The 26,442-nt window shown below is 37.7% G+C and overlaps 5 protein-coding genes across 5 annotated transcripts; 3 read left to right on the top strand and 2 right to left on the bottom strand.

Annotated features, from left to right (window-relative positions):
* Window positions 1-1,182: 1,182 nt before the first annotated feature.
* On the top strand, window positions 1,183-2,459 carry LOC116165772 (trypsin beta-like). The gene is made up of 4 exons (XM_031480440.1): window positions 1,183-1,443; window positions 1,495-1,647; window positions 1,702-1,879; window positions 1,931-2,459. The coding sequence occupies exons 2-4, from the start codon at window positions 1,563-1,565 to the stop codon at window positions 2,457-2,459; spliced, it is 792 nt and encodes a 263-aa protein (XP_031336300.1). The 5' UTR covers window positions 1,183-1,443; window positions 1,495-1,562.
* Window positions 2,460-5,195: 2,736 nt separating this feature from the next.
* On the bottom strand, window positions 5,196-7,269 carry LOC116165771 (trypsin beta-like). The gene is made up of 4 exons (XM_031480439.1): window positions 7,254-7,269; window positions 6,011-6,112; window positions 5,778-5,955; window positions 5,196-5,726 (listed from the first exon to the last, which is right to left on the bottom strand). The coding sequence occupies exons 1-4, from the start codon at window positions 7,267-7,269 to the stop codon at window positions 5,198-5,200; spliced, it is 825 nt and encodes a 274-aa protein (XP_031336299.1). The 3' UTR covers window positions 5,196-5,197.
* A 576-nt stretch (window positions 7,270-7,845) lies between these two features.
* Window positions 7,846-8,798, top strand: LOC116166108 (trypsin beta-like). Its single transcript, XM_031480948.1, has 3 exons — window positions 7,846-7,980; window positions 8,035-8,212; window positions 8,264-8,798. Exons 1-3 carry the CDS (start codon window positions 7,896-7,898, stop codon window positions 8,790-8,792), a joined length of 792 nt encoding a protein of 263 aa, XP_031336808.1. The 5' UTR covers window positions 7,846-7,895; the 3' UTR covers window positions 8,793-8,798.
* A 2,012-nt stretch (window positions 8,799-10,810) lies between these two features.
* Window positions 10,811-11,687, bottom strand: LOC116165770 (trypsin alpha-4-like). The gene is made up of 3 exons (XM_031480438.1): window positions 11,613-11,687; window positions 11,391-11,559; window positions 10,811-11,339 (listed from the first exon to the last, which is right to left on the bottom strand). The coding sequence occupies exons 1-3, from the start codon at window positions 11,656-11,658 to the stop codon at window positions 10,811-10,813; spliced, it is 744 nt and encodes a 247-aa protein (XP_031336298.1). The 5' UTR covers window positions 11,659-11,687.
* Window positions 11,688-16,722: 5,035 nt separating this feature from the next.
* LOC116166107 (trypsin beta-like) lies at window positions 16,723-17,584 on the top strand. Its single transcript, XM_031480947.1, has 3 exons — window positions 16,723-16,771; window positions 16,825-17,002; window positions 17,054-17,584. The coding sequence occupies exons 1-3, from the start codon at window positions 16,726-16,728 to the stop codon at window positions 17,580-17,582; spliced, it is 753 nt and encodes a 250-aa protein (XP_031336807.1). The 5' UTR covers window positions 16,723-16,725; the 3' UTR covers window positions 17,583-17,584.
* The last annotated feature ends 8,858 nt before the right edge of the window (window positions 17,585-26,442 follow it).

The following is a 26,442-nucleotide window of genomic DNA, read 5'->3' as shown; positions in this document are numbered from 1 at the left end:
AGATAAATTTGTCTTCACTTTTCTATATGCTTTCATACTTGAATAATAATATATCCTGAGTAACGGTAATTAATACCTAGCAAAATAAGGATCTTCCGAAACACCGCAGTTTAGTTTAACTCTTTCATTTTTTTCATTTAAAAATTAACGTAAAATTCGAAAGATTGTAGTTATCTAAACTTTATAAGGAGAATTATGCAATATGAACGCATGTCGGGAATACTTAATACGTGTCAGGATTACTAGAAACAATCGTTGGGCAAGCAGAGCTAGGAATTTCGTAATTCTTAATTTTACGCATCCTGCCGCTAAAAAAACTATTACATTATTGTTAAAACAATAGTTAACCATTATTATCGTAACGTACGTCAGGAATAACATTATAATTAGTTTTTAGATCGAAAAAATCGGTCGCATGAGTGAAAAGCTAAACATTTTCGGAAATTGGCCGCCATCTTGAATTCTGGACTTCCGGTTCAGATTTCGAGGTGCCAACATCGAATATTCGTGTTCAGCAGGTACCAATTAGTAAAAAAAGCCTTGTTGGCCAAATGTTGTCTGAAATGCTCCTAAGACAGAAAAACTTCGAAAAGTGAACCAGTCTATTATAAGAATATATCTTTTCACTGCTGCATTTAGTTATTTTTACATTAGGTACTGTAGCCTTCGTTTGCGTTACATAAGACTCTCATGTATACTAACATATACATATTTGTTATGTAAGTACCATATTTACTGTAACCTTCAGTTGCGTTACATACAACCCCCATGCAACGTAATGTTACATATTTGCTTACACCTTCAGTTGCATTACATATTACTCTAATGTAATGTATGTTTGTATATACGATACATAACTGGGTTGTTGTAACATTCCGTTGTGTTACTTATTACGTTCATGTAACATATAGATACATGTATGTTACATATTGTGACCAATTCGTTACGTTACACCGTTACATAACAGGCCTTTCTGAATATCTTCGACGTGTGCGTACAGGGTGGTTCAAATTCGTGACTACCATTGGGATCTTCGTAACGGTGAGAGATACAGTATAGGTTAAATAAGGGCGAAGTTACCCCTAACTGAGATATCACCGAAAAATGTCAAATTTCGTTTTCATTTTCCTTAGTCGGAAATTGACGGTTCCTGTTCTATGGGTACTTTTTTCCGAGAATCTGAATCTGTTGACAATTTCCATAACACGCTAGATGTAGACAATCGTCTTTCATTTCCAATTAGAAGGAGATACAGCGAACCAAAAAAAATTGCACTGCTACACAACGAACGCCTACGGGTCACTCTAGAGAGCAATATGGACAACTAATCCCACATTAATGGTACTAGTGGCATCTTGGATCCCTCAGTTACAATGGCAGCGAAACTTTCCCAATGACGTGACAAAAGTTTTGAGAGTTATTAAAAACGCTCCATCATATAAGGTAAATTGAAAAGTGGTTTGTTTGTGTCATCAAATATGAGTATTCATTTAGGAATCAGATTGTTTGGAGTGTATTGGGTACGTTTATCACGTTAACTACAAGTACTAGGCACTATAAATATGTCGTACAGTTTATTTTTCCTCAGAACAATTTCAACCATGTTCCGTTGGGTACTTCTTCTGACCGTAGTCACCGTCGCATCAGGTACGTTACCCTACTTTTAAAATAAATATAATTCAAAAATTGCTTTAACACCAGCTGCAAGACCACAGCTGCGCACACCTCCGAGACTGGATGGTAAAATTGTTGGAGGAAAACCCGTCAAGATCGAAGAATATCCATACCAAGTTTCTTTGCAACGTTACGGCAGCCATGTTTGTGGTGGTTCCATCATTGGACCGAACAAAGTACTCACTGCAGCTCACTGCACCAGCGGGTAATGAATAATCAATTTGTTTTTTACCTAAATTTAACGAATATTTTACAGCTCATCTGCAAGCTCCTTGTCAATTCGTCACTCCAGCACCTTCAGAGGTTCTGAAGGTGTCGTGATCAAAGTGGCCAGTATTGCACAGAACCCAGCCTACAATCCATCTACCATTAGTGATGACGTCACCGTATTAACTCTGGCTGAACCCATCAAGGATTCGGATATCGGTAAACCGATCGCAATGGTCGAAGCCAACGCAGCAGAAGGTGATCGTGAAGCAGTGTGCACAGGATGGGGAACCCTATCATCTGGAGGATCCTCTCCTCGCCAGCTACAAGCCGTTGACGTTAAAGAAGTGGACAGGAAAGAGTGCAACAAAAGCTACGGTGGTGGCATTACCGACACGATGATCTGCTTTGGCAGTCCAGGAAAAGACTCCTGCCAGGGAGATTCCGGTGGCCCACTCGTAGTTGGCGAGAAGCAGGTTGGAATAGTCTCATGGGGCTACGGGTGCGCTCATCCAGAATACCCCGGCGTGTACGCCCATGTTGCTCCTCTCAGAACCTTCATCGATCAAAACTTGTAACCTGTACACAACCGTTTAAATACTAATAAATGCGAAATTTTCTAATATTTTATTTATTCTGTGAACCTACGTCACGGCACTATTGCTTACGCACTCATTTATTTTCGTATCTTTATTGAGAAGCTTTCCATTATATCTTAAATGAACTCGTATGCTCGTTCCTTGCATTTATTTGAAGCACATTCCTTATACAAAGCTCTCTCGTTGGTAGATGCCAGAGAGTGATTTTAAATCACGTGCATTCTGATCTTGTGCCTGTTACAAGGGGTGTTCCTCAGGGATCTATCCTTGGACCCTTGTTATACACTCTTTACACCTTTAACTTGTTGTCTGGTTTAAACCATTGTAAGTATCATCTCTATGCTGATGAATCATATATATCATTCGTTTCCTTTTAGTGAATTGAATTCCTCTGTGGCAAAGATCAACGAAGATCTTGCAAGGATAGTCAAGGCATCGGACAATCACTCTTTGAAAATAAATGCAACTAAATCTTGCTTCATCGTGTTTTGTTGCGATATGTTCTTTGTGATGCACTGATTCTATCACGGTTCAATTATTGTGACGTGGTATATGGACCGTGCTTATTACTCAAAGACTGTGATCAAATCCAGCGTGTCCATAATTCACGTTTGCGCTTCATATTTGGAATTAGGAAGTTCGAACGGATTTCACATACCTTACCAATGCTAGGCTAGTTCACTCTTCTTTATTTTTTAATAAAATATTAAACAGTAAAATTCCCCCGTATCTCTACCGCAAAATTACCTTTCGTACAGACGTGCACCACTTAATTTTGAGGCACAGGGGACTTCTATCTGTTCCTATGTTTAAATTATCATTATTCAAACGATCTTTCTTATTCAACATCTGTAAATTTTGCAACAACCCCAAAAATACAAAATTACTGTATCTACCTGCTGCAGTCTTCAAAAGACACATCAAACATCGAATCATTAGAGAGCGAATGTGAATGCGAACGTAAGTGAAACCACTACGATGTTTCCGTTGCATCTCCAAACGATAAGCTGCCTGTCAATAATTGTTTATTTTACAAATAACTTAACTATTGCAGAATAACTTTATTTATTTGTATTTACATAAGGGGGTTTCAAGGGGAAGAACATATCCACGGGTTTACCTGACCTTGTGCTCATTGGTTATGGTGTAGGAACCATTATTTAACCAATAAAAACCATTATTATTATTATTATTATCGAAGAGCGATAAAGCAAAGTTCGACAAAGGGATAATTTTATAAGAATTTCTAGATTTACATTTGTGCTCTAATCTTGACAAACTGGTAGTGAACGTTCCGATATTTAGTGAAACATGTAGGTACATATGAAATAAACGGAATGTCCAAAATGTTTGGTTTAGATGCTATACGCCCATAAAAGTGGCGTTTATCTTCAATATTCTAGCAAATATAATTTTTCATTGGCATTAATCGCAGAGGATGGCATGGGAAAAGGTACCAAGTCATCTTTGTTTAATGCATTCACACCAGTGGATCGTTCCTCTAATAACAGTGCCAGCAGCCATTTTGCCATCGATAAAGTGGTTTGGGAGGGAAATTCATCTTTTAATGATATTATTAAAAAATATTCGACATCGAGGTCTTCTGAGTAGCCTCCAATACAATGCTTGCAGAGAGCCCCAAATGTTCTTCTACATACTTATATGAAATATTTTTAATGATATTATTAATCAAATCAATGAATCAAAATGGTGACCGCGGGACAAGGGCTCAACACCATGAACTTGGATTTAACTTTAGACTAACTCCTCCTTGATATCTAAAAAATAAAATTGCGCTCTCCTCTCTTATTGAAATGGCATGTTGACAGTCTCTCATTTCGATTGCTAGAATAATTGTGAGCACTTCGCCTATTAGTAGGAGACATAGGATAAAATTATAAAGAAACACACAAACACGTTCATTACTACACATTGCTATTACTATTGTACTGAAACTACCAAGATGCGAAACGGTTTGTACGCGTTTAGTTTTCCATAAAATGACGACTACGAAATAAAGAGTGTCGTTATACAAGGACGAGCGATACGAATTTTTAAAACTGAAGAGGTATTTGCTGTTAAGTTGAAATAAAAAATTCATTTCACAACGTTTTCCGGATCTTGTATGAGGCCGTATTTTTATTTGATCGTTTTAACAAACGAAATAAGCATTTGCCTGGTTTTATATGAATTGTAAAAAGTTGGTTATAAAAACAAATTACTTACATGTATCTCTCTCGGGAATATTTCCTTTTTCACTTTACAATGTCTTTCCGTATATTAAATGACACAAAATTGTGGATTTTTGTGATTTAATTCCGTTAGTTTCTTTATTACCTTACATGGGGTGTAATTAGTTTTCCTTGGATGGTAAATGCGGACACATCGTTTTAATGCTACTTGAACTACTTTCGAATGAAGATGCATGCAATATGGTTGACCAATATTCAGAAAATCGGCAGGTATTTTATTTTAGAGTAAGTAATAGATTTGCTATAACACCTAGAAATATAGCAGTCGAACGAAAATAATTAGTTAAAAAAAACTGTTCAGAATTAATAGCCCTTTCAATAATTCGGAAAACGTAAAAATCTTAAAAGAAATATTAGTCGCATTAATACTGTTAAACGATCAAAGGACGTGAAGAAGGTTTACCGAATTAATAAAATATTGGAAAATGTCATTTTTATTGTTGTTATTATTTAACGATCTACATCTTATAAGTTTTTATCGATGAATGTTCTGAGAGGAGCAACGTGGGCGTACACACCGGGATATTCTGGATGAGCGCATCCGTAACCCCAGGAGACGATTCCAACCTGCTTCTCACCAACTACGAGTGGTCCACCGGAATCTCCCTGACAAGAGTCTTTTCCTGGACTGCCAAAGCAGATCATGGTGTCGGTAATGCCACCACCGTAGCTTGTATTGCACTCTTTCCTGTCTACTTCTTGAACGTGAACGGCTTGTAGTTGCCGAGGAGAGGATCCTCCAGATGACAGGGTTCCCCATCCTGTGCACACTGCTTCACGATCACCTTCTGTTGCGTTGGCTTCTACCATTGCGATCGGTTTGCCGATATCCGAATCCTTGATGGGTTCAGCCAGAGTTAATACGGTGACATCATCACTAATTGTAGATGGATTGTAAGCTGGATTCTGTGCAATACTGGCCACCTTAATCACGAAACCTTCAGAACCTTTGTAGGTGCTGGAGTGACGAATTGATAATGAGCTAGCAGATGAGCTGTAAAATATTCGTTAATCTCGAGTACTAACTTAAAAGACTTTCTCATACCCGCTGGTGCAGTGGGCCGCAGTAAGTACTTTGTTTGTTCCAATGATGGAGCCCCCACAAATATGACTGCCGTAATACTGCAAAGATACTTGGTATGGATAGTCCTCAATTTTGACAGGTTTACCACCAACGATCTTTCCATCAAGTCTCGGAGGTGTGGCGCGCTGTAGTTTTGCACCTGATGTTAAAATATTTATGAACATACAATTTCATTTCAAAATGGTATAACTTACCCGCTGCTAAGGTGACTGCGGTTAGGAGAAGTACTAATCGGAACATGGTTGAAATTGTTCTGAAGCAAAATAAATTGTGCGAAATATTTATAGTACCTAGCACTTGTAATTATCATGATAAACCAACCCATTACACTTAAAATGATCTTATTCCTAAATGATTGCTCATATTTGACGACACAAATAAACCACTTTGCAACTCACTTTAAATCGTTCAATATGATGGTTGAGTGTTTTTGTTCTAAAACCTACTACCTATAATTGCCATAATATATTTTTAGCAGGGATTTGAAGGGTTTTTTTAATAAGTACTTTGTTTTGGATTTTTTAATAAATCATATTGAATTCCATTATTGAAGCTATTGGTGCTGGCTTTTCTAATCTACACTTCATAAGCCAGGAGGGAATGTATACTGTATACGAATTTGTTTGTGCACTTTATGTAAAATACCAGCGAGGTTAACGACGCTACAACATTTAAAACCAAATAAACCGATACAACTAAATATCCTCAGTATTATAATCACTTTTAACGACAATTTATTTTAATCCAGTTTTAATCTAATTGCGTGTAAAATTGGCTACACAGGTACTTAACACCCATTCACAACGACAATTACATTTGCAACACGATATTAAGATGTGTATTATCAATTATTATTTTTGAAAGTTTTGTGAAACTTTATTCAATTAGAAGCCGAAAGAAATGAAAGGGTGTGCAGAGACCCGTGATTTCTACAAATTAACGAATGGCATGTTTGATGCTTTGAACTCGGAACCGTGAGCAGGTACATGAAAGTCTCACCCCAAATGGACAAGATGTTAAGGTTATATCTTCCATTTTTGTCAATTTTATATAAATGCAACTCGCTGTTAATTGATATAATATCCTAAAAAATTACAACGTATGGATTATCTTGATTCAATACATCAATGCTAGATCTATTTCAGATCTTGGGAGACGCTTTAACGTGGCTTAATGACAGATAATTGGCGTACAGTAACAAGGAAATATCCGCCAACGAATTTCTGACTACTCAATCTACATACTCGTGAAGACTCTCACCCGGAGGATGGCGCTCTACCAACGTAGCCGAGGGCTATTTAGAAGAATCAATCATAAAAAAGTCAAGTTTCTAACCAAATTATATGCGGAATGCCCTCCACAAATAAGGTTTCTGGAAAACATCAAATGAACTCTACAAACATTGAAAGTACAGGTTTCAATGTTAATCTTCCTCACCTTTTTCAGGTAACATTGCTTTCAACAATGTTACTAATTGCACCTTTAACTCCGGTTCTTCCACTAGCACTGAGAATATCAAGTATAGTATAAATAAAGTTAGTTGTAATTGAAAGGTATTTTATTTACTTATAAAAGTTTACTAATATGGAGTTTTTTCCTCCCTTAGGGTGGAAAAGTGCAGCCTTCGACCCTCAAAACGGGGCGAGAAATGATATTTTCTTGAGGTAGTAGGAGAACTAATTAATTCTCATACTCGTGTCTTAATAGCCGTCATTAAATGCTCATTGCATAACAGGTGAAACATTAATTGCAATTAATTATACTTCAAATGAGATTACTTAAGATTTCTATACCACATTTATCCATAGTATTTAAAACAAAATGTTGCATCCAGCAACGAACGCCTAACGATGCACTCTAGAGACAACTAATTCCCACATTAATAGTTGCATCTTGGCTCTCTCAGTTACATTGACGTGACAAAAGTTTTGAGAGATATTAAAAACACTCCATCATATAAGGTAAATTGAGAAGTGGTTTGTTTGTGTCATCCAATATGAGTATTCATTTAGTAATCAGATCGTTTGGAGTGTATTGGGTCGTTTATAACGCTAACTACAAGTACTAGGCACTATAAATATGTCGCACAGTTTATTTTTCTTCAGAACAATTTCAACCATGTTCCGTTTGGTACTTCTTCTGACCGTAGTCACCGTCGCATCAGGTACGTTATCCTACTTTTAAAATAAATTCAATTCAAAAATTGCTTTAACACCAGCTGCAAGACCACAGCTGCGCACACCTCCGAGACTGGATGGCAAAATTGTTGGAGGAAAACCCGTCAAGATCGAAGAATATCCATACCAAGTTTCTTTGCAACGTTACGGCAGCCATGTTTGTGGTGGTTCCATCATTGGACCGAACAAAGTACTCACTGCAGCTCACTGCACCAGCGGGTAATGAATAATCAGTTGAGTTTTTACCTAGATTTAACGAATATTTTACAGCTCATCTGCTAGCTCATTATCAATTCGTCACTCCAGCACCTTCCGAGGTTCTGAAGGTGTCGTGATCAAGGTGGCCAGTATTGCACAGAATCCAGCCTACAATCCATCTACCATTAGTGATGACGTCACCGTATTAACTCTTGCTGAACAAATCAAGGATTCCGATATTGGCAAACCTATCGCAATGGTCGAAGCCAACGCAACAGAAGGTGATCGTGAAGCAGTGTGCACAGGATGGGGAACTCTATCATCTGGAGGGTCCTCTCCTCGCCAACTACAAGCTGTGGACGTTAAAGAAGTGGACAGGAAGGAGTGCAATAGAAGCTACGGTGGTGGCATTACCGACACCATGATCTGTTTTGGCAGTCCAGGAAAAGACTCTTGCCAAGGAGATTCCGGTGGACCACTCGTTGTTGGTGAGAAGCAGGTTGGAATCGTCTCATGGGGCTACGGGTGCGCTCATCCAGAATACCCCGGCGTGTACGCCCATGTTGCTCCTCTCAGAACCTTCATCGATCAAAACTTGTAGTCTGTAGCAACCCTTTAAAAACTAATAAATGCGACATTTCCCAATTAATATTTTATTAACTCAGCCAATCTACCTCACATCACTATTGTCAAATACTGAAAATATGAAATCCTGACAAGGTGCCCAGTCATGGCGAAAAGAAAAACAATTTTGGGAACAATACAAGTGAAGTGAAGGTGATTTTTTTCTAAATCGTTCACGTCGTACGATACACTGCGCATGTCTGAAGCACTCCCCCACTTTTTGAAAATTTGTCACGGCTTAACCGAAATGGCGCTAGCTTTAATTCAAGTGGCGCAATTGAGCGCATAACCAAATGTATCAGGTGACCTAGTTACAAGGGACAAAATACGTACTGGGGGGGCTACGTTCACTTGGCCCCCCCAAAATGTTTTTTCGGATTTCTAAAAAACGATAATGGCGCAAGAGTTATTATCGGTGGCGCATATGAGCGCATAACGAGCGCATTCATTTCAAAATAATACGACTATCAAATCTCTCAGTGGGGGGGCCAAGTTAACGGACCCACTTAATGACTACTATACTATAGGCGTTTCGTGAAACGATGAATTTCACTAAAAGACTACGACTACAACTTATACTTTAAACATACATACGTAGGTCTAGGCACTGGTACAAGGTGAACGTAGTATTCTCACTTCCTCTGGAAATTGCGCCATAAATGAAAGAGGCAACCGCAACAGCGCATTATTAGAAAAAACACAAAGATGTCGTTATACAAAGACGAGCAATACGAATTATTAAAACAAGTATTTCCTGCTTGTATAAGACCTTTTTTTTGTTTGTCTTAACAAAGGAAATAAATATTTGCCTGATTTTGTATGAACTGTACAAAAGTTATATCTAAAGAAAAATTATTTACTTGTATCTCTCTAGAGAATATATTCTTTTCCAACTTTACAACGTCTTTCCCTTATGTTAAAGGACACAAAAAATATGACCTACATAAATTGTGCATTTTCGTCCTTATTCCGTTTTTTATATTACATGGGATATAATTAGTTGCTTGGGTTGTGAATGTAACACATAGTTTTAGTGCCTCATATATGTACAGAACAATCCACTAATTCCAACAGTAAAATCAACTTTCAGTTACAATGCAGTTACTAAAAGACTAGAAACAAACGACTGACGGCATTGATTTCTACGTTAAAAGTGCGTGAATACTACTAAGGCCATTTTATTCTAGCTTCAAAAATAAAGGAGTTACAGCAAATTGAAGGAATCCGCCATTTTTCAGTTTTTGTCTTTAGTGAATAAACAAAAGACAGCAGCTTATTTCTGGCAACGGTAATGGAATAAGCATGCAAAAAAAGGTGACGAGTACCTAAACAGTTTTCGTTTATCTACGCTAATAAGAAAGTTGCCCATTTAATCGCATCGAAATTGGACCACACTGTACATAGCTTGCTTGAAATTATTTGTGAGTGTAACCAAATTCATTCGTGCATTCTCGCCATCAACACCACCAATGCTGAGCTTTTGATAAAATTATTTTTTAATATCTTTAAAAATAAATGTACGACAGCACATTCTCGAAAATGATTTTTCCGAAAATGATTTTTCGGTTTTTGGGCCATTTCGCTATTTGTTGAAGTACAAGAAACTTTGACAGTGAAAATTAATCAGCATGAAATTTTGCGAGATCCCCATAGTGAAAATGAAAAAAAACTCACCCTGTATAGCCGGTAACGATATGAGGGAAATAAATCAAATGAAACTACATGCAAAAAGCATATTTTCAACATTCCAATTCCGCACATCGGCAGATAAAATACCGAAATGTGCTATTGCAGTTTATAGTGGAAACATTAAAGGATCTCAGTAAAGAAACAAATTCCTTTTAATCAACCTTTAAGTTTAATACGACCTCTTTTTTTGGAACGCCAAGTACAAGTGTCTCATGTCCATATTACTTTTTGTCAACGTGACATTGCAATATCTAAGTAATAAAATGTTGGAAAGTGTTTTTTATTATTTAACCATCGGTGTACACGTTACAGATTTTGATCGATGAAAGTTCTGAGAGAAGCAACATGGGCGTAGACGCCGGGATATTCTGGATGAGCGCACCCATAGCCCCATGAGACAATTCCAACTTGCTTCTCACCAACTACGAGTGGTCCACCGGAATCTCCCTGGCAAGAGTCTTTTCCTGGGCTGCCAAAACAGATCATGGTGTCGGTAATGCCACCACCGTAACTTGTATTGCATTCTTTCCTGTCTACTTCTTTAACGTCAACAGCTTGTAGCTGGCGAGGAGAGGATCCTCCAGATGACAGGGTTCCCCACCCTGTACACACTGCTTCCCGACCACCTTCTGCTGCGTTGGCTTCGACCATTGCGATCGGTTTGCCAATGTCTGAATCTTTGATCGATTCGGCAAGAGTTAATACAGTGACGTCATTGCTAATGGTGGATGGATTGTAGGCCGGATTCTGTGCAATACTAGCCACCTTGATCACAACACCTTCAGAACCTCGATAGGTGCTGGAGTGACGAATTGATAATGAGCTAGCAGATGAGCTGTAAAATATTTGTTAATCTCGGGTATTAACTTAGAAGGCTATCTCATACCCGCTGGTGCAGTGAGCCGCAGTAAGCACTTTATTTGGTCCAATGATGGAACCCCCACAAATATGACTGCCGTAATATTGCAAAGATATTTGGTATGGATATTCTTCAATCTTGACGGGCTTTCCTCCAACAATTTTACCATCCAATCTAGGTGGTTGTGGTCTTGCGCCTAGCGTAAAAGCAATTTTTAAACAAACCATTTGTTTTAAAAATATAACTTACCTGACGCGACGGTGACTGCTGTTAAAAGAAGTAGTAATGGGAACATGGTCGAAATTGTTCTGATTCAAAATAAATTGCACGAACTATATATACCTAGTACCCAGCACTCAACGATCAACGAACCCTACACTTTAAAGGGCCTATTTTTCAAATGAGTAATCACATTTTACGGTACAAACCAACCTCTCAGATTGAATTCCAAGGTTTAAGTGCGCCCTCACTCACTGCAAGCAACTGGTCGTAGATCAATCGTCAAATATTCAAAATATAAACTCGTTCGACAAGCTATTTGCCAATTTCGGGAGCAATCCAGAGAAGATGGTTTAAGACATTTTCTGGATCATATTAGCGCTTCTAAAGAAATTGTCAGGTCGTACTCCCATCCTATTTACAAAACGTTATCTCCTTAACAGACACTTAGGATAGTACCCACTTCTAATGTACTTCAAGATATTATTTTAAGAAGTGAATTACATCTAGGAGATATAAAAAGTACAGATTGCAAGTTCTTCAAAATTGCAAGACTAATCATTGAATCCAAAATTATGGCCCTAATATTTGCTATATTTGATCGTTTAATTACCAAGGTATTTCTCATGAAAGCAGCTTTCACAACACAAGCTATATTGATAATGTAATCATCACCACGACTAAGATCAGGTAAGCGCAATAACGTACGTTGAACGCTAACTTATAGGTACATTTCAAAGACTTCGTGGATCCTTCGCGGAAAAATACATTGCCGTTTCCCTATAGTGCGTTTTCCCTGGGACACACGGTATATGGAAATCTATTCAAAATATAGTATATGAACACATTTTTACGTAAAATTTATGTACATTATTATATGTAATATTAAGTTGTGTAGGGACCCTCCCCTATCCCAACCATTAGTTAAAGTTAGGTTATTATCGAGGTGTTAATTTATGCGGATATCGATTTCATTATATGTCGATTTTGGATGAAGACTTATTATTTTCGTCGAAAAGGTTTTACAGTTACACCTGAACTACTTCAGGCATTTAAAATTCAAAAGAGTCAAATTCAATTATTTTTAGCGCATTTCCACAAAAAAAAAAAATGCGCTATTGTGGCCACTTTGTCCGTCCGTCCGCTAACTTTGCGACGCTACTTGTTTTTTATCTTAAGAGCTATTGTTCTACTTTTTTCGCTATTTGGTTCGTTATGGTGTCGAGTCTTGTACCAAGGAAGGAATTTTTTCTGTACCGCTTACAAAAAAGTTATTGTAAAAAAAACAAAAAACCGTTTTTTACATGTTCCATAATTTTACACTTTTGCCGTTTATTTACGATCCTAGAGATCGTTTATAATTTTGCATTGATATCTGTCGCCTGCCGGTTGGTCTCTCCGTCTGTTCCTTTGTCTGTCTGTCCATCTATCTGTCCGTGTGAACGATAACTTTGTTTAGAAAAGTTCGATCGCTTTTACATCTCCGTTAGTTATGAACTGAATTGCATGAAATTCAATATGGGCATAGATTTAGCCATATAATACGCAATGCCGAAAGTTGAATCGAATCGATTCAAAATTCACAGTGCCCTTTTCGCATCTCGACCATTTATAAGCCGAATTGCAAACTTTTTTACTTATAAAAGTATTTGAATGAAATTTGATACATAGGCACTTGGAATAAAGGAAAATCAAACGCCAATTTCAAAATTTGGTGTTGCGCATGCGCAGTGCCAACTTTTTTATTTATGGAAGAATTTAAACGAAATTTGATACATAGGCACTTGGGATAAAGGTAAAGCAAACGCCAATTTCAAAATTTGGTTTTGCGCATGCGCAGTGCCAACTTTTTTATTTATGGAAGAATTTAAACGAAATTTGATACATAAGCACTTCGAATAAAGGAAAAATCAAACGCCAATTTCAAAATTTGGTTTTGCGCATGCGCAGTGCCAACTTTTTTATTTATGGAAGAATTTAAACGAAATTTGATACATAAGCACTTCGAATAAAGGAAAATCAAACGCCAATTTCAAATTTGGTTTTGCGCATGCGCAGTGCCAACTTTTTTATTTATGGAAGAATTTAAACGAAATTTGATACATAGGCACTTGGGATAAAGGAAAATCAAACGCCAGTTTCAAAATTTGGCTTTGCGCATGCGCAGTGCCAACTTTTTTATCTATGGAACTATTTAAGTGAAATTTGATACTTAGGCGCTTGGAACAAAGGAAAATCTAACATTAGTTTTAAAATTTAGGTTTGCGCATGCGCAGTTCCAACTTTCTTATTTAGAAAAGCATTGAAATGAAATTCTTCGCATAAACTGAAATTGAAGTAGCACGTCAACAATGGATTGCCCATGTGCAACGCTATCTTTGATATTTGTGGGCGGATTTTTACGATTTTAACAGAAGTTGCATCTTACAAATGGGAAATGAATGCAAGTGGAAATGCGCTTTATGTAAATCGTTTACGATTACTTTTTAACTTGTTATCCTTATGATTGGAAGGTCATTGGCGCCCAATTATAATACAGAATTTGGATTTGGTAACGTAAAAGCAAAACGTTACAGTTGGCGGCCACTTTAGATGGTAAAGTTCGCATTTATTAACATTGGCAATGTCTATGCTTTCGTATATGAGTACAAAGTTATGAGTTTCGTTCAAGGCGAAAAGCCAACAGTGTCGCATCAAGTGACGAATATACCGTACTCGACCGTGATCGGTAGGTTAAAGACAAGTCGCGGATACTGACGATACGATTGCTTGTTTTGTTAACTCCAATCTAAAATTCTCACACACCTCCTTTGAAAGTATTACGAGCAAGGAAGGAGCATACACACACCTTCAGAACCGTCGTAGGTACTGGAGTGACGAATTGTAAAACTGTATGCGGAAAAAATACAAAATTTTTTTTTTAGCCGTTATGGCTCTCTTAAACTTTTAACAGCCTCAAAAACCCTGACGATGGTAACGCACCGAAACCAAAATCGAAGGATTTGGTACATTAAAGGTATATGAAAGAATGCGCCAAGAAAATTCGAAAATAGTCGATAAGGAGACTGATTTAATATAGCGATTGATTGAATATTATATTTATATATACAGGGTGTTACATATAAGTATGTAAAAAAATTGGGTGGTAGAGAGGATCAGAGCAAGCATTTTTTCCAAATAAACCGAGGGTCCACCCCCAAAACAGTGGGTTTTTTTCAGATTTTGCAAAAATGTTTTCAAAATTCCCACGGCGAAAAGGGCGTACCCCTAAACGGGGCTGCGAGAAAAAATTATGATTTCCACTAAATTTGGTATCTGGGGTTTTTTGAACATGAAAATCGCGAATATGAAATTTTGAAAATTCGAAAAAAAAATTCTACTGCTAATTCTTCGCCGGCCAAGGGAAATGGAGAAAATTTCACGAAATTTGTTGTGTACATACTTGATGAGTTAAGGAACAAAATTGTCGAACAATTTTTTAATCACTTTTCAAACAAAAGTTATACTTATTTGAAGATTGGGCCTTCGGGTCACAAAGTGTCCCCTGCCTACTAGTGAGTGATCTAATTTCGGTAGTAGTGGGGGGTAGGGTAGTTCAGTGGAGGGGGGGGGGGCTAACATTGTCAAAATTGTCTCCGAAACATATTTTTCTTTCCGAAATTATGCTCTTTTCAATTCGTTATGAGTTTAAGCATTAACGGTTTTATTTGTATGTGATGTGGAAAAATGGAGAGCCAACGTTACAATATGCAGTTGTCCTTGGATCGTAGATACCGAGACAGTTTTAATGCAACATATATGTACAGAATACAAACTCCTACATCGTTGAAGGACTTGACACTGCACTTTTCATATCTCCTAATAGAATTACCTTCTTAAGATGATATCTTAAGTACATCACAAAAGAGTACTATCTTAAGTGTCTGTTAAGAAAATGGCATGTTACAATATGGCACCCGAGTATACTGACCTGGCAACTTAACAGACCCAAATTCCGGGCGATGATATGATACAAGAAAATATTGGTGTATCTTAAATAACATTCACTGACATAGGCGCAACTAGGCCCCCCCCCAAACCGAAATCAGCCCCCCCCCCCAGCCATGCGACATATCACAATTCTTATGCAGCTTTACTTATTTGCCCTGAAAACCTGTATTTTATTTTTGAACTCGCTTGCTACCCGAGCGGAAGATTGTAGGCGTCGGCGTCGATCAACTAGTGAGTCATCTCTCAGACTGCAATCATATTGCCAGTTTCTTCAGCAACCTGTGAAAAGTCATTTTCGGCTATGCGAAATTTATGAGCTAGTTAAGAACAACAATGGCTCAAGACCGTTTCTCTAGTATTTCTCTTTGATCTATAGAAAGAGATGTTTCCGTCGATTCCGAACAAATTGTTAATAAATTTGCAAAAAAAAACTAGAAAAATACCTTTACGCCTGTAGTAACATCAATAAAATTTACTTATTGTATTTTTTTTAATAATAAACGTGTAAAAAAATATAGAAAACGACCTTCTGGGTATGGTTACAGCATGTGGAAAACCAAATTTTAAAACTGGCGTTAAATTTGCTTTTATTCCAAGTGCCTATGTACATATCAAATTTCATTTAAATACCTTCATAAATAAGAAAGTTGGCAATTCGGTTTATATTGATCGAGATGCGAAGAGGGCACTGTGAACGCTGATAGATTAGGCTCAACCCTGGGCTCAACTTTTGGACTTTGCGTTTTATATGGCCAAAGCCATGCGCATAATGAATTTCATGCAATTCGGTTCATAACTAATGGAGATGTCAAAACGGCCTTCTTTATTTTTTGGCCTACATTGCCAATTCACGAACTCCGATCTACAAATATGATTAAAGAATCCACTTGCAAAATTTCATCGTAATCGGTCCATATTCGTTTACGAGATATCGTGCTAACGTACGGACAAACGGACTGACAGACGGAGAGACACCGCAAAATAATAAGTATAAGTATACGTACATTTATTGAATGTGCTGAGTGGCCCTGCAATCAATCGGTGAAAGGTTTACTTGTACCGTAAAATGTGATTACTCATTCGTTTATCGTGATAAGAGTTAGGTACTATAAATAGTTCGTCCAATTTATGTTGTATCAGAACAATTTCAACCATGTTCCGTTTGGTACTTCTTCTGACCATAGTCACCATCGCTTCAGGTACGTTATCCTATTTTTAAAATGTATTGTATATTCAGAACTTGTTTCACCAGCTGCAAGACCACAGCTGAGTACACCTCCGAGACTGGATGGTAAAATTGTTGGCGGAAAACCCGTCAAGATCGAGGAATATCCATACCAAGTGTCTTTGCAATATTATGGCAGCCATATTTGTGGGGGCTCCATCATTGGACCGAACAAAGTACTCACTGCAGCTCACTGCACCAGCGGGTAATAAATAATCAATTGGGTTCGTACATAGATTTAACAAAAATTTTACAGTTCATCTGCAAGCTCCTTGTCAATTCGTCACTCCAGCACCTTCAGAGGTTCTGAAGGTGTCGTGATCAAGGTGGCCAGTATTGCACAAAACCCAGCCTACAATCCATCTACAATTAGTGATGACGTCACTGTGTTAACTCTTGCTGAACCCATCAAGGATTCCGATATTGGCAAACCTATCGCAATGGTCGAAGCCAACGCAGCAGAAGGTAACCGTGAAGCTGTGTGCACAGGATGGGGAACCCTGTCAGCTGGAGGATCCTCTCCTCGGCAACTACAAGCCGTTGACGTTAAAGAAGTGGACAGGAAAGAGTGCAACAAAAGCTACGGTGGTGGCATTACCGACACCATGATCTGCTTTGGCAGTCCAGGAAAAGACTCTTGTCAGGGAGATTCCGGTGGACCACTCGTAGTTGGCGAGAAACAGGTTGGAATTGTCTCATGGGGCTACGGATGCGCTCATCCGGAATATCCCGGTGTGTACGCCCACGTTGCTCCTCTCAGAAAATTCATCGATCAAAACTTGTAATATTTACACAGACAGATAGATAATAATAAACATGATTTCCAATACACTTTTAATTCGTAAAACCTGATTCACATTTATGGTTTAAACATTGTGTTACTAGTTATCCTGGCATTTCTACGTTTTCTGACTTACTGACAGGGTCAGTACTTGACCATTTTTAGACTATATTCGATGGTGGATAAGTTCACAGGAGAGAATCGTATTACTTTTACAGTGAGAGATTCTCCCACCACAAGAATGAATGAGACGGCGCTATCTCACTCATTAGGTCCAAGATGGCCCCTTGTCGGACCGCCAACCAGGAAAATTCATCCAAATTGTTCTAAAGATACAGGATGTATGAACGGTCAAAGAGTATCAGAAAAACGACAAACGGTATAAAAGACGTTGACTATGGAGTGCTGACCAAATCCCAATGGATGCTGATGAAACTGAAAAACGTACAGAAATAGTACTAGAGGAATTTCAAAAAAAAACGACGACAGAATGAACACCGACCCAGCCACGCTCTTTAAGAATGCTGTGAAAGGCATATTGCACCTTCCGGAGTGAAATCATAGGCGAGACATCCAGTATGGTCGAAATATCAAAGCAATGGCAAGAGAAAACTGTAAGCAAGGCACAGGGGCAATTGTAGATTACAAGGAACAAGGTACGAAGAATCACATACGATTTTCAGTAGAGGAATTTTTTGCCACTGAGCTCGTATTCGAAAACCAAACTTTTGATTCAGCTCATATTCAGGCTTATATCTCCATTCACCTTAGACCTTAATTAGGAAACTTCAAGTCTTCTAATATTTATTAACCAAGACTCGCACCTATAGATGGATTACCAGCGCTACTGATTTGGACGTCGTTAAACCGAGAGCGAATTAACAAATAAGCAATAACAAATCCTTACCTTCAGCAAGATTTTCAAATCAGAATGTAAACTCATAGATATTTGTAATATGCGCCCCGTTCCATTATAATTTTTTATTTTGCTGGAAAACAAGAGTAGTGGTATCAATAACGGTGTCGTAGGTGAACATGTCCTCAATAAAAGTGTCTAAAAACGGCCGACCAGTTCAGGGCTTGTTATGCACTGTTAATAAAGTTCAAATTACCCAGTACTGTAAGGTAAAATCTTTTCAGTTAACATTAATTAATTGAATTTAATGTATAATAATTTGCACGTAACTTTTAAATTTGCGTTGCGTTTATGTTCATTACTTTGCTTTACGATAAGTGCAACGTTTAGAAAATTATGTGTCCAACTAACCATAACACTGCACCTTAGCCCAAATATGATAATATACCCAAAAATAAAAGGGGTCTCAAAAGCTATCAGTTGAGGCAAGAGTTTAATCTTAAATTTGGTTCTGTGAAATAAAAACAGTGTGTTCTGGAAGGCTTTTTAAATGCCAAAGGAGAGAGTCTCTTCCATGGCGTATTCCTTGATAAATTTTTGTAGATGGTAAATGAAAAATGTATGTAGGGATGTAGGTAAAAAAACAAGTTTTAGTGATAGTATCTAAATGTATCATAACGTAGAAGGAAACGGCAATTTATTATTCAGCATTCACACACGGAAATAGACATATGAGTTAGGTTACTTTTTCTATTTATATGCAAACGAATTTTTATAATGCATCAACAAAAGCTAAAGTTATTCTTGAGAAAATCTTGCTAAAGTACTTTTAATTCCTATATTAGAATATAACTTAGCTATCTGCCAATATGGAAGCATGGAGGTTATAATAATAATAAATAGTAAATATCAGTTATTGAAAGGGAAACCCCCAAGGCAAGCTTCGTAGGAGTCAAACTCCTGTCCTTTTACCCAAACTCTCACTTTCGATTCCTGTAGTGCATGAAACGTCTCCGTTATTAAGGGATTAAAAAGGCAGTGGCTCTACTACTTCACATAAACTTTCTTTGTTTATGTTACGCAAAATCGATGAGACCTATATCCATGTTTTTCCGAATGTGTTTCCTATAATACAGTTTTCATTCACATTTTTACACTCAATCGTCGTGGTTGCGGAAAACGTAAAGGAGGAGTACGACGTCCCCTGTTGGCTAAAAGAGAACTGCCTCGTTTGTACGTTAAGTTCTGCATCCGAATGGAAGTTCGACGCCGCCGGGAAAAGTCAATTTAGACATGCCGCGCATTTTAATGTTTCATTTGATTTCAAAACGAGATAAATTTCAAAAATACGCAGTCTGCATGACATGCTCTTGATTGTGGGGAACCTCAATACGTGTCATAATTTAATCGCGTCAACAATGAGGAGAATCTTTTATTCTGCAAATTATGGTTTAAAATTGACTGAAAACGTGCTATTATTTTTCTGTAAATGTTAAGTAAAATGACTTCTTTGTAGCCTTTGTACCCGAAACATAATATCTTTTGCTAGTGACATTTTATTTGTAAGTACCGTATCAAGTTTTGATACTTTCCGTAAATTTATTCTGCATTAAGTTTACCGCACCATTTTTACCTCTTTTGCTTTTTCTTATTCAGAAATTTCTACCGCTACGTTTAATTGCAAGGTAAGTTTTTGGCTACTTTCTGTTCCATTAATTATAAAGAGGGATTTTGTTCGCTTTCCTGCATTTGATTCCTGTAGCTACCGATAATTAATTTGTGCTGTTTTGCGTTGTCGTTAGAGCAATCGTTATCGTGTCTGTGTACCGTAATTCGGTTTTCACATTATTGGCCAGAAGCCGATCGCGTTCGAAGTTTTAATATATTAAACATACGTATAAAACCATTTAACAGATCTCTTTATTCTTCAGGCAATTTACCTACGATTATAGGCTATTAAAATTGAATCGCAACAATAACACCGCTATCCGTTGCGGTGCAATATTTAGTCATTAAAATTCGCTTGGATTCATTTAGACATCTGCGTCCTTAGATTACTGCCCAATTTGCTTGAAATATGTAACGCTATAACAATTTAAAAAAAAGATGCAGCCGACCCTCCGAAAATTACATTATAACTTTAGTCTTCCGTTACACAAACTTGAATATGTAACGACTATACCCTGTCATAAACACTTATGGTTAAAAGATAGCGCACTGTTCGGGAGTGATTTACCGACTTAGTTTTGCAATTTAACGTTGGCGTCTAGTTTCGCATCGGCAAGGCAGTTTAACATGAAATATGTTTCTAATAATATTATGATCCAATTTGAAAGACATTTTAACAACTTGCAAATAAGAAAATATTAGTTTTCGTGCGCCAACATGAGTGTCTTTTCTATTTGATTCACTGGAAGTCCCCTAATTTTTAGCGCATTTTCCAACGAAGTTGTTCTCTGACCGTCAGTCTGTCCGCCGAGGCCTTAACTACTCCTACAGTTTTCAAGATATTAAGTTCGTTCTTTTTGCATTCGGTAGCGTATAGCTCTAGGACCTGAGCCAAGGAAAATCTTGACAATTAAACTGCGCAGCAATGTTTAGCAATTCCTTATTTATTAATATATTTTGTTTAAATTTTAACCACATATACTTCTGGCGAAGGCAAATATATCGCATATAGTAAAAAATCTGGTGTGCGCATGCGCAGACTGCGAAATGACAACTTTCTTAGGTATGGAGGTATTTCTTTGAAATTTTACACAAAGATGCTTTTAGTGTAAGCAAACGTATCGCACATTATAACATCAGAGTAATGCGCGCATGCGGTATATCAACTGTTATTTATCGAGATATCACTTTGAAATTTTAACCATATATGCCTCTAGTAAAGAAAATCACAGGGTATATAGCTATGGCCTTTTGGGAAGTACTGATCATTCAAGGAAAATGGGCTGAACTACTCGCCTTAGGGCGAAAACCTTTTTACTTGTTTTCTATTGACCTAACTACCTACAAACCAATAGCGTTCTGTCCTAATAAGTATCCATACACTAAACTTTACTTTAAAAAGAGTGGTCAAACAGACCATGATGCCGGGGATTCTTCTACCGTTGTTCGGGTATGGGTTTTAGATCGACGATTAAAGACTCCAAAAATGCTTTTATTCCAATCCACATTAATTAGATTCGTAATTCCCAAAAAAACCTAACTGACCAGCAATAAATACAAGGGACAATCAAAAAACTAACCACTTACCTAACACCAGCCTTTTCACTTCAATTAATATAATTATAAAAAATCTGGTAAAAATTGGCCTAATGGCTGTTACAAGTCTGAATAGGAAATACCGCTTTTTGAACTTAATTGCATTACCTTGCCTGCGCAATACGTAAGTTTGATATCCAACTTTAAAGTATAAAATATTGTCGGTACTATCAGAAATTGAATAAGACGCCAAATTTGAATTTAAAAAATTGAAATTGGTTAGTTCAGGCGGGTTTCGGTAATTGTGCTGCACCGTAGATCCTGTGCATCTTGTTCTCTCAACTCAAATACAATTCGTTTTCATAGTCGCTCACCCGGTGCAATGTGAATATCGTTAGGCGAAGTAGCAGTCAAAGCATAATTGAAATTGTTCTGATGCAAAGTATACTTAAACTAATAGTAGACGAATGTATTACACTAATTTTTATTGAAAATGTTAGTTGGTCGCTATCGATTTCGGACGGCCTCGTCCATCATCAGGCGATACGTCAGGATGGTTAAACGAATCATGAGAATGTAATGAAGAATGTTGGACGTTATATCTGAATATCTGAAGAATATTTTTGAAAATCTGTAGAATGTGTGAAGGATGAAAGGCATGTATGGTGAATGGAGCAATTCATCAACAATATACTTAAACTATGTATAGTACTTAGTCCAGTCAATGAACAGCTCGTGTATAGTACTTAGTCCAGTCAATGAACAGCTCGTAGTGGAGTGTAGAGTGCGTGAGCAGGGACCTAAGCGATTCTTTTGTTTGAGGTAGTGAATATAATAAAAGTCATGACGTCTAGGTGGCGAGCCGTAGGAAGGCAGCGGAGGGAAAAGTACAGTTTGTTAGTTTTCCCCTTGTATATTGGAAAAAGGTTCATCATAGGCGAAAATGTTCTGATATTAAATGAAAGTTCATTAAATTCTCTACACTTTTATTATTACCACTTTATCGAATTCTCAACCGTTCTCAAATAGTCAATTATTTAAAAAAAAAGGCAAAGACACTTTAGTTACGTACACAGCCGCCACTTTTGTATTCAAGAGCAATTCTTCACTACATTGGCAAAGATAAACGATAAAATAAACAATGGCCCACAGGGGTTACCCGCAATTTCCGGTGCTTGATCTTCTTAGACTTCTTTGATCAGTTCCAGCTAATCGACAGGTAGTAATCTCCAATTCGAAAGGGAGTGTTTGCATTTTATCCAGAACATGGCACTTCTTTAATACGACCACTCCAATGCTCGTAACGTATGAAGCGAAATATATCCAAAACATACAATACCAAAATCAGGCCCAATTCCAATTAATTCAAACTGATGTACACCATTAATAAATGGGTTTCGGATTGCGATATAGGTAAAACAAAGATAGTTAAATTAAAACATTTGACATAACCATTAAAGAAACGTGTTGAACAATAAGGAATCCTGTGAAAATAAATTTACTTCCAAAAAGTTACAATTCGCGTAAAGACGATCCACTTTAGATATCAAGATCTTTCGTAAAAATTAGAATTTTCAACGACAAAAGCAAAAGTGATATTTTCTCAATACAAACGGTACCAAGACACTAAGAGCGCACTCAGTCAGTCACAACACGCAACAGCAGTTGCACATACCGTCTTCGAATACATAAAGAAAATAGTGAATGCCTAACCAGCATCCCTCAGTATCCATATAACCAATTTATAATTTACGAATTCTGTCAATTTGAATAAACTTTCTTTTACCATTTTTATTTTCTGAAATATACTGTTTCTATGTTTTCGCTTTGGCTTTTGTGTACCCTCTTTCAAGTTAAGTTTAAGGTCACCACTTTAGGAAATATTGTTTATTTAAACATTTCTTTATTAATTAGATATAAAATTATAATCACAGCAAATCTCCAAAATGTATTTTCTTGATCGTTGTTATTATTCGTCCCCTTGGCAACCATTTCCTAGCTATCTTGCCATCGCCACAGGAGCCCCCCGCGGAGACTGGAGGTCAGGGCAGACGAAAACGAACATGGCGGCCGGCACGGGTCACATAGGGTTGTACAGACGAACTTGGTGGATGTGTGTTGGATGGTTTCGTAGCGGGTATGTAGCTTGGTGTAGTATCGACATCGAGGAGATACGCAGGTTTAACGCGATCCATACTCACACGCATTTCAGATCCTTTGTATCGGATGGTGACGGTCTTGGAATCTCTACGAATGACAGCGTAGGGTCCGGTATATGGTGGTTGAAGGGATCGTCGTACTGTGTCGTCCCTCAGGAAAACGTGGGAACACGTTGCAAGGTCTTGAGAAACAAAAACCTTGGCGGTCGAATGGTGAGAAGCAGGAACTGGACGAAGGTCAGCCATATACCGTCTCAGACGCACTACCAAACTAGATGCATCTTCTTGTCGCTCAGCTTCATTCTGGCGTGTTAGCATTTCACCAGGTAAACGAAGTGTCTGACCGTATACGATTTCTGCTATGGATGCATGTAAATCTTCCTTGAAAGCTGTGCGAATTCCAAGTGTTCATAAGCCCCAAGAGAAACAGTCATAGTAGCAGCCTTCACCCATGGTCCCCCAGAACTTGAGCTAACATTTGCTCTTTTTAATTGTCGCAAGCTACAGGACATTGTTCATGAAATAAAAAAAAGTGTCCTTTCATTTTTGCTTCCGAGGAAAGCTCTCTTTACACACAAAACAAGCTCCACAAAAAACGAAAATTCTTATTCTTTTCTTGGATAAAACCAAAGGGAAAATTTGGAATACTACGGGACACCTGTTTCTCCAAGAAGTTAAACTATAAAAATTCGCGTCTTTTTTAAAGAAAAAAAACCGTCAATGTTTAAATCGATTTATTGCTCATTTCGATTCCATTACTGGAGTCAGAATTAATGGGAAGAGTTTAAAACCATATGTTAATGAGGATGTCTTTCAAAGTTTTAATTGCACAATTTGCGACATTAATTTTTAATTTTCGCATATTACAGCGTTAACGGAAACAAGTTCTCCTTCCGGTACTTACACTTAACGCAGAACGACGTGCAAAACTACCTGTAATTACAGCATATCTTTGGAACAGTTTCGTGGCACTTAAATTTGAATTATTGAATTATTGATGGCGCTGACATGCAAGATTTCAACCTGTACTTTACATAACTTACAAACAGGGCTTGACCGTGACCGTATTTTTTAATTCCAATAGAAAGGAGGGGAAATAATTCTATTTTCGGAGATAGCATATCCTTTAAAACTTGAGAATTGTAAATTAAACTTCACACTGACGCATTGGGTTAGTGTATAACGAATGCTTTACTATCTTACATTTACATTTATTGTAATCGATTTAAAAGCCATCTGGTAGCAAACAGTTTATTTTGTTGTAGTAGCAGGTTATCGGTCTTTCTTGTATTTTTGGTTTATTTAGATGTAAAGGCAAAGTGTCACGACCTTTGTGACTAATGGTACATTTCCTAAATTTCATACGTAGTAAGTAAAACAATACACGCAATTTTCGTAGCTATTTATTCATGTAAAGCGTATGTAAGCTTGGTCCTTCGAGCCTGACGTGCAAGCAAATTATAATACAATTGTTACNCTCGAACTTCTCTTGAATATTTCTAGAATTTTCTTCATTAATCTTTCTAGAATTTTCTTCCATTTTCTCGAACTTCTCTTGAATATTTCTAGAATTTTCTTCAAAATTTCTAGAATTTTCTTCAAAATTTCTAGAATTTTCTTCCAACTTCTCTTGGTTGCTTTTCATTTCTTGTTGCAACACCTGTTGGCCATTTTGGATTTGCTGGAGCAAATTGAGCATCGTTTCTTCCATTTTAGCGGCAGCAGATCTTGTTACAGGCATACACAAGCACAAGCACTTAATTTAATCTTACTTTTAATTAATTTAATTAATCCCACGCTGACACCAATGTAACGTTATTTATAAATTCGGGTTCGATTTATATCAATATTTATTAAACAAAACTAAAACACTATAAAATCCGTACAATTTATATCGATTATTTATATCACACACTTCGAAATTTATATCAGCTTTTCGCGCTCTATGTTTCGTCCGCACTCGATCTCGTTCGATAGTAGACTAACTCGATGTTCGGTCCGCAACCATTTATACACGCAAGCAATGTAAGTCCAGTACATTCTCGAATGTTCCTACAACTTCCACTATCGCGCGCGTAGAAAATTCCAGAGAATTCTGGAGCATTTCCGTTACATATATTATTCGTCCCCTTGGCAACCATTTCCTAGCTATCTTGCCATCGCCACAGGAGCCCCCCGCGGAGACTGGAGGTCAGGGCAGACGAAAACGAACATGGCGGCCGGCACGGGTCACATAGGGTTGTACAGACGAACTTGGTGGATGTGTGTTGGATGGTTTCGTAGCGGGTATGTAGCTTGGTGTAGTATCGACATCGAGGAGATACGCAGGTTTAACGCGATCCATACTCACACGCATTTCAGATCCTTTGTATCGGATGGTGACGGTCTTGGAATCTCTACGAATGACAGCGTAGGGCCCGGTATATGGTGGTTGAAGGGATCGTCGTACTGTGTCGTCCCTCAGGAAAACGTGGGAACACGTTGCAAGGTCTTGAGAAACAAAAACCTTGGCGGTCGAATGGTGAGAAGCAGGAACTGGACGAAGGTCAGCCATATACCGTCTCAGACGCACTACCAAACTAGATGCATCTTCTTGTCGCTCAGCTTCATTCTGGCGTGTTAGCATTTCACCAGGTAAACGAAGT

This window comes from Photinus pyralis, unplaced genomic scaffold (assembly GCF_008802855.1).
Source record: "Photinus pyralis isolate 1611_PpyrPB1 unplaced genomic scaffold, Ppyr1.3 Ppyr1.4_LG3a, whole genome shotgun sequence".
NCBI lineage: Eukaryota > Metazoa > Arthropoda > Insecta > Coleoptera > Lampyridae > Photinus > Photinus pyralis.
This window is presented reverse-complemented; position numbering and strand designations above follow the sequence as displayed.